The 7,701-nt window shown below is 49.7% G+C and overlaps 4 protein-coding genes across 4 annotated transcripts; 2 read left to right on the forward strand and 2 right to left on the reverse strand.

Annotated features, from left to right (window-relative positions):
• Window positions 1-1,787: 1,787 nt before the first annotated feature.
• DQ04_02061080 (BES15S03c) lies at window positions 1,788-2,093 on the reverse strand (the record flags this gene model as incomplete). Its single annotated transcript, XM_009311468.1, has 1 exon — window positions 1,788-2,093. One exon carries the CDS (start codon window positions 2,091-2,093, stop codon window positions 1,788-1,790), a length of 306 nt encoding a protein of 101 aa, XP_009309743.1.
• A 2,769-nt stretch (window positions 2,094-4,862) lies between these two features.
• Window positions 4,863-5,267, reverse strand: DQ04_02061090 (hypothetical protein; the record flags this gene model as incomplete). Its single annotated transcript, XM_009311469.1, has 1 exon — window positions 4,863-5,267. One exon carries the CDS (start codon window positions 5,265-5,267, stop codon window positions 4,863-4,865), a length of 405 nt encoding a protein of 134 aa, XP_009309744.1.
• Window positions 5,268-6,480: 1,213 nt separating this feature from the next.
• DQ04_02061100 (hypothetical protein) lies at window positions 6,481-6,897 on the forward strand (the record flags this gene model as incomplete). Its single annotated transcript, XM_009311470.1, has 1 exon — window positions 6,481-6,897. One exon carries the CDS (start codon window positions 6,481-6,483, stop codon window positions 6,895-6,897), a length of 417 nt encoding a protein of 138 aa, XP_009309745.1.
• Window positions 6,898-6,959: 62 nt separating this feature from the next.
• On the forward strand, window positions 6,960-7,358 carry DQ04_02061110 (hypothetical protein; the record flags this gene model as incomplete). The annotated part of the gene is made up of 1 exon (XM_009311471.1): window positions 6,960-7,358. One exon carries the CDS (start codon window positions 6,960-6,962, stop codon window positions 7,356-7,358), a length of 399 nt encoding a protein of 132 aa, XP_009309746.1.
• Between the last annotated feature and the right edge of the window lie 343 nt (window positions 7,359-7,701).

Consider the following 7,701-nt stretch of genomic DNA (forward strand, 5'->3'; position numbering starts at 1 on the left):
CCCCCCCCTAAACGGCCACAAAGGCATCACCCGAAACGCGGCAGTGGGTGCCGACGCGTTTTGAATAACACCCGCTTTTTTTCCATCATATTTTCGCCCCCTTCGGATATCTATGAAAGGGGCCCCCATTCTCCCGCCGGCGGGGTTGCGGGCCCGCTCATGTTTTTTTCACACCCCACAAAGCCAGTCTTTTGCCTTTGAATTAATCCAGATTATGGCCCAGCCCGGTGGGTAACGTCTCGGCGCCGCCTTGCTCGTAAGGAAACTCTTTTTATTCTTCTTGGGTGGCCGCCCTTCTGCGATAGATGTGCCAAAGAATGCTATGCCTCTGAAAAAGAAACTTTTCTTTTTTCTCCGCGTCAGCAACGGCCCTCGGCTGCGAGGTCTATTTTACAGCATCGCCCCCATGCATGCCGCCGCCGGCCGAACCGGCTTTTTTTTTTCACCAGGGCAACCCGATGCCTCGGGTAATGCGCGTTGGTGTTTGAGAATTCCAAAGGGTCAGTGCGTTTTCCCAACTGACCCAGCATTGGTAGGCCAAGATCTTGTTAGCTTACTTCTGCGACTGCATGGGGGAGTTTTCCCCTTTCTAGGAAGGCGCCGCCATTCCGCGCGGCCTAAGTGTTTTTTTTTTTTCCACGCCTCATGTTGTTTATTTCGTTATTTTTCCCCCTTTCACTGTGCCTTTTAAGAAGAGTCGGGCCTTCTTTGTGCCTTTCCCAAAAAGCACCACATACCCTGTCGCTCTATATGGGCCAATTTTGATTATTTTGGGGAAGGGCCCCTCAATCCATGATGGGGGTGCCCTTGTCTTGAAAATGTGATTTGGAATTTTCCTTCTGGAATAAAACGTTTTTGCCCGACCGGCTGACTGTTTCCAAGGGGCATCAAAATCGCTGATTGGATACAACCCCCCCCCCCCAAAGGCCAGTCTGTTACATTTGGTTTGCCACCGCCTGTTGTTCAAGGCCGGACAAAAAAACACCGGCAGGCGTTTACACTGCCGCCAATAAAAATACCAGATTTTTTAAATATTGCATCGCACTGCTTTCGGCCCGCTGTGGATTGATAGTAAAAACAGGGGCGTTTTCTTTTGGAGTACCTAAATTATTCACTTTCGCAAATACGCAAATTCTTCACATCATGGGCACCCGCCCTTCCCACACCAAACAAGTCCACATACCTTTCGTAACGCGTTTTTGTTTCCGAAGCGAGCACCACAAGCACGCTTTGTGAAAAGGTGCTGAAAGAATTTGGACCTCACATGCTGAAGTTCTTAAAGGTGGGGGTTCTTCTTGAAAAAAAAAAGGTTCTTCTGTTTGTTGCGGTGGGGCGTAGGGGCAGTGTTTCTGGGGAGGCTTCTCCCCTGAGACCGTACAGGGCGGGGTTTTGCGTCAGTCATTATTTTCTAAGGTTCCCCACTTTCCATTAAGAGCCGCAACTTTCTTACCCTCCGGTATTTTTTTGTTTTTTTTTCTTCCTCGTGTCTTCACGACTCTCATCGATGGCTCCGCTCCATCAGCCACCATCGTAGAGCACGTTCATTATTGCTTAATTTCTATGTGGAAGGAGTTCCCTTTGTTTTGTTATGTATTTTGTTATTTTTTGGTGTTTTTCTGTTTTTTGTTCTGTTGTTTTTGGTATTTTGATCTCTGTTTCGTTGTGCCGGTCCATTGAAAACATGCGCTGGAGGATCGGTCGGCTCAGTGCTCTCAACTGGGCCGGAAAAGCCTACTTGCCCCATTGGTCTTAGCTCTCTCAGGGGGGGGGGCACATTCGGCGTGAGATCAACAAAAATATAAAGGGGAGATGAAGCTGAGAGGGGGAGAAAGGGCTACTTCTGGACCGTTCCCTTCCACATTTCCACTAAGCAGTACCCTGGTGCGGATGATACTGCCGATGGCGCGGTAACACGCGCCCCAAGATCGACAAGGATAACACTGTGTCCAAGCGAGGCGCGGCGGGCCCTGGTACTGTGTGATGCCGTAAGCCGGGCGCCGCAAAGTTTTCCAGGTGGCGAACGTTGCTGGCGCTTGGTTTCTCCCGGCAATGCGGGGTGCTGGGCCTTGGTGCCACGATGAGGCGGCCGACATCACCAAGGACTTCTTGCGGTTGAACCTGGGGCCTGCCACGCCAACCAGGCGCCACCATCCCGCCCACAAATGCCGCACGCCTTTCGAACAGCGGGGAGAAGATTAGCTTTTAAATGGGCCAGCTAGTCTCCTATGGCGGACACCGACTTACGCAAAGTTGGCCACAGGCGCCTCCGTGTGTGGATGCGGTGCCTTGTTGTTTGGGGATTTTGGGGGGATAATTATCGTCGGCAGCGCCTAGAACAAAGTGTCCCAGACGATTTCCCAAGCGTAAGTTTGCACGGTTCACCTGGACCCACAGGCTTTCTGCCACCATCCCGGTGGGCTACTGCGCATATGCGTGGATAAAACAATTGTTATGCAGATAATGGGAGGGGTAGCACACACTTGGGCGCGCTAATGCGAGAAGCAACAGCCATCGACAGGATGCTAAAGGACCCCACGGTGAGTGCTGAGTGGCGTTAAGTTCATTCAAAAAATAATCCAGCTGTCAAAATTTTTAGAAGCAAGGGCGTAAAAGCGCTTGGCCTAGCGAAGGGGTGGAGCTTGCCAGGGAAAGCGCGGGAGGCCGGTTAAGCACGGTTTCATTTTTTTTTGATTTCGTAACTTTTTGATGAACTCCAAAAGAAAATCAGTAACTTCTTTCTCATGGTAAAGCGCGCTTCCAATCAGCATGGAAGAACGCAACAAAACACGCGTTGAAAACAAAAATATTTTACTCTTTCTTTCTTTCTTTCGTTAGCTAAAGTGCGGCATTGGATATTCTTGTATTTGCGGCTTGTGGAAAATTCGGCGGACTATACTTTACGCAGGTAAGCTTTTTAGGAGGCGCACATGGCGTGATAAAGAACCTTTGGAAGAAGAGCAGCGGCCTCTGAAGTGAGGGGCTCTAAAGTTTCCCTTTCGTCAGTAGAATGCTGATTGAATAAGAAAATGGTTCTAATTGGGTTATTCCCAACCGATTGGGTTCACCAATTTGAAAAACAATGAACAAATTTTGTAAAGTTCTTTTAATATGTTTTTTTTATCCCTAGTTGGTTTCGGACGAATAGAGGCGATAGGTGGAGTTATATTAAGCACATGCTCTCCGAGAAAAAAAGCATATCGAGGGCTATTGCCCTCTTATATTATTTCCCTAAGCTTACTTGCCTTGGGGCATATATATAATGCGTGTTTCCCTCGGGAAAGCCGACCGCCTTAGCTTGGCACCAAGGTTTAGCACCTCACTTTGGCGAAAAGGGCGAAAAGTCGACAAACCTGGCATGAAGGCCTGCTCTGCCTTATGGCCTTGCGCCGTTGCAATCGCTCGGCCCCAAGCGCTTTGTGCTGTCAAGGGGGTTTCTCTTGCCATATTTTTGTAAACGTCTGGGCGCATTGGTTTGACCGGCGAAGGAAGGCAGAGAACTTGCTTGTATTGTTTGGAAAGCAAAGCTAATTGCTTGGAACTTTTTTTGTGCCGGCGCGCGGGCGGAATGGTGAGGCAAAGACGGTTTCTTGGCTTAATGGCCGCCCCCTTGAAACTGAGGGCGAAACGCTGGCATTTCCACTTCGCCACCGCGTCCGAAACCCATGGCTGTTTGCACCTTCCCCAAATTTTCGGGCAGCTTGCCGGAAGAGTTCCCAACAAATAGGAGAAAAGCGCGCCCCTCCCTGGCAACACCGGCCGCCCCTACGCGGCATCAGGGCGCAGCGGCCCATAGAATCGGAAAAAAAAGGGAACCCACAAACTTACAATATTAAGTGGCTTTGCGGATCTTTTCAAAGGGCGCCGCGCGCTGCCGGGCCCCATTGCCAAAGCGAAAATGAAATAGCGCACCCCTCGCAAGAGAAGCGGCAATAATGAGTGAGAAAAACGGCCTACAACCACTAGGAAAGCGAAAGGAAAACATTATGAGGAATGCCTGAATTGTTTAGCGCGCTTTTTCTCAGCCTTGTCATGCTGCAGAAGGTTCCAGAAGAGAAAAGGGGTGCCAAAAAGTTGGAAACGCCGGAAGCCACAGGATGCTGCTCCTGGCAAAGTGCTCCTTTCTAGCTTCGTATGTTGGACGTGCGGGCACCAACGCCGCAGCAAGCATCGGCTCATAAGGCACCGCATGGCCGGACACGGATTTAGTTCAAACACCGCGAAGCCTAGCCAACAGTAAAAATGAGAAGCGACGAACCTGCGCTAAATGAGCTTCCTCGCCCTAAAGGGTCTTCAATGCAGTATTGCTGCGAATGGGGGGAATATGGGGAAGCTTTGCTTCACGGAAAAGCTTGCCCATCTACCTTGTTGCGATGGAAAGGCTTAGTCCCCAACGCGCTTCCACGACGGAGGAGGCGCCCGCCACGAGAAATCGGAAATAGGCTTTTTCACTCTCCATTTGCTTTCTTGGTTCAGAGATTTCACTACCCCACCCCCCAAAAAAAGCACGGCACACCCCAGCGATTTTCCAAAAGCCGGGGAAGTTGGCGTACAGGATGCCTGGTGAAAGCAAACGGCCACCTGAATGCCTCAGCGCGCTCTTCCCCAATGGAAAAGCCAAATGAAGCGAAAAACAAAATACAGAAATTATCGAATCCTAAAACAACAAAAAGCAAAACAAAGCAAATCGGCTTCTTTCCATATCGACGTTTGGTGGCGATGGGTTGTTCTCTGGTGGTGGCGGGCACGGCGTGCTGTTAATTCCAGTCAAAAGGCAAAAAAGAAAAAAAAGGGCGCTCCGTCGAGATAAGCCTTGGCATCTTGGGTTGATACTCATTTTTTGGCTTACAAATAACCTGCAAAGTTCATGCTTGCGACGCATGGCGCTGTAATGGGTCATCTTCCCGCATTCTAAAAATTGTGCTTTGCTGGGAAGATAGCTGTTGACTTCTTCTGCGCTGCCTTTGCCGGCAGCGAAAACTGTTCGGGTTTTGTTGAGGCTTTAAAGGGGGTCTCATGTATACCCCGGGCCCGCCCACCAGGGCTACCCCCTGCCAGCTGCAAGGCTCGGAATTGAAGGCACGGCCAGCTGGCAAGTTGAGTTTGAGTGGGAGCAAGCGCTTCACTAGGAAACGCAATGGCCTATCATAGAAAGTTTCCCCAATTCCATTTTGCACGAGGGGGCGCGCCGTCGGCATGGTACGTATGACCCGATGGCCCCCTAGCAGGTTGGCATGGTAAGGCTGCCCGGGGGCGTACCATAGTGCCATCAAAAGTGTGACTGGCGTCCTCTTGGCGTCTTTTGAAAAAAAATCGCTCTTTTGTGATCTTTTGAATGTTTTGAGGCCTTGCTCGTGAGCAGCCACTTGTCAACCCATCTATCTGTTTTTACCGCAAAATAAAATGGGCTATTGCTGTGGCCGCGGTTAGTTTAATCTATTTTTTTCTCCTGGGGTGTGTAAAAATATAGTGAAAGTAAAAGACCGTTCAGGCCATTACATTGTATATTGGTCTTGTGGTGTTCTGGCTATTAAATAGTCACTATTCCTTCTTAGTTGGAACGCCTTGCGTCGAGACAAGGGGCTGTTTCAGCTTCTGTAACTGAATGTTTGCGCCCTACCACGCCTGCGAAATATAATTGGATAATTGTACCATGCCATTTTTATTCCGATGATGCTTGGCCAACTTTTTCTTTAAGGCTTCCAACACTGTTTTACTAGCCGATCGTGCTTCAAAAGGTTCTAAGGAATCCCAGGCACCTTGCCACGGCTAAGGGTAACGCATTGTAGTGTATATGTTTTTTCATGTAATTTGCGTACCGGGCCAAAATGTAAAATAAGCTATTCATTTTTCAACCGCTAAAACACGCCCTGCGCGTTATACCGGGTGAAAAATATGCTGTTAATACAATCCGAATAAGAATACTGCAACGTATTTGATTTTGTATTTTTTTTTAATGACTGAGGGCCGGTCATTCATTTCACATCAGTAAAAAGAGTTATCTTGCATTTTTTTTTGGGAGCCTGCGATACGAATGGTCAAGCCTTACCCTACTTGCTGAGAGGGGTCCTATAACTTAAAATAATACGTGTCTTCTTATCTTGCGTAAGGAAAGTGTCGCAAAGCGTAAGTTTGAAACGAAAGGTAAGTCAGAAGCAAGCTATCACAATGATATCCACTACTTCCCAGCAGGCCGTCATGGACGTGGAATGGATGACGAGCCTGTCAGCTCTCAGGGCGTTCGTCGAACATTGCGGACGGACCCCGTTTTCGTTTGAGTAGAGACCGAATTTCAGTACACAGGTCAATCGCGTCGAAGGCATACTCACATTGGAAGATGGGGAACTGACCATTTGCCTGGAAAATGGAAGAAAGGCCAGTTTTGTTTCTTTGCGACACTCCATGGTGTCTTTTAACATGCCAGAGAACGAGAATTTTCTGAAGGCTTTCGATGATGCCAGGGCAACTTTCCGAACCTAGTGGATGGCGCTGGAGGAAAGCAAGTCAATGCTGTTTCAGCGGTACGAAATGGTCAGGTCAGAACTGACGGAAAAAAAATTAAAGATCCAGCAGGACGCTTACGCTCAGACGGTGGGATCCCACGATCGCATTAATCAATTGCAGCATCACATTAACACGTTGGAAGCGCAGAAAAACCAGCTGTGTGAGGAGAAGATCCAGATGCAAACCCATATCAACCAGATGCAGGCTTGGTGTGCCCAGAAAGAAAAACAGACAGGACTTCCAGCGCAGGGGGCTACAACAGAGGGTGAAAACGACTTTAGTCCACATGCTTGTCACACCGTTACCCAGTCTGCCAAGATGGGCGGGCATGCTGAACAGTCTTCTAATGCGTTGGGGCCCCGCCCCAGGTGGGGTTGCGAGGAATTCAAGAACTGAAGAGCAAGTTCGTGGACAAAGGTTTTCGTCCGGAGGAAAATATCCAGACTTTTGAAGGAGCCATGGAGTATTTAGTGGGGACTTCCCCAGAACAGTTACTGGCGGCTTATCGCGACCTTTTCCCATTACCCATTAGGCCTGGGTTTGAGCTCTGCCAGGCGTGGGGCAATTTTGTGGCATGGATTTATGCTATCCGACACGAGGGCATGTCGGCTGAACTGACGCAATTGGGCAGACGTTTACATTATCAGCTTCGAGTGTCTCATGCGGCGAAGGAAAACCCCGGCGCTAATTTCCAAACGCTTGCCATTGCCATCGGCGATCCCAGAAGAGAGGAAGACCCGGTTTTTCAGGCGGCCCAGAAAGCAAAAAAAAACATTCTGCTCCTCCTCCAAGCTTTGCGGGTTGTTTTCGATACGGCCGCACAAGGCATTACAGCACAACATGCCATGTGCAATTGAAAAAGGCGCCGCTCAAGCCAAAAAACGATTATCGGCCCCGGGGGCAAAGAACTCCGGGACCCGGAAAGTATTGGAATCTTTACCGGGTGGCGCGGGTGCTGCCGGGCTGCTGGGAAACGGGCAATTCGCTGCGGGAGGAGGCCAGCATACCATCCTTACAGGCCGGGCCCCGCGGGCGGCCCCCACTTGGGAGGGTTCAGGTAAGAGAGGTTCTTCTGCCCCTAAAGACCTCATCAAACGAGTTTACAGTAATTGCGGCACCGTCAGACAACCTATATGTCACAGCTCTGGCGTCCGAGGCGAATCGCATAACCAGGGTATATGGACCCATTTGGCTTGGGAA

The sequence above is a fragment of the Trypanosoma grayi genome, assembly GCF_000691245.1.
Source record: "Trypanosoma grayi strain ANR4 Tgr_206_V1, whole genome shotgun sequence".
Lineage (NCBI taxonomy): Eukaryota > Euglenozoa > Kinetoplastea > Trypanosomatida > Trypanosomatidae > Trypanosoma > Trypanosoma grayi.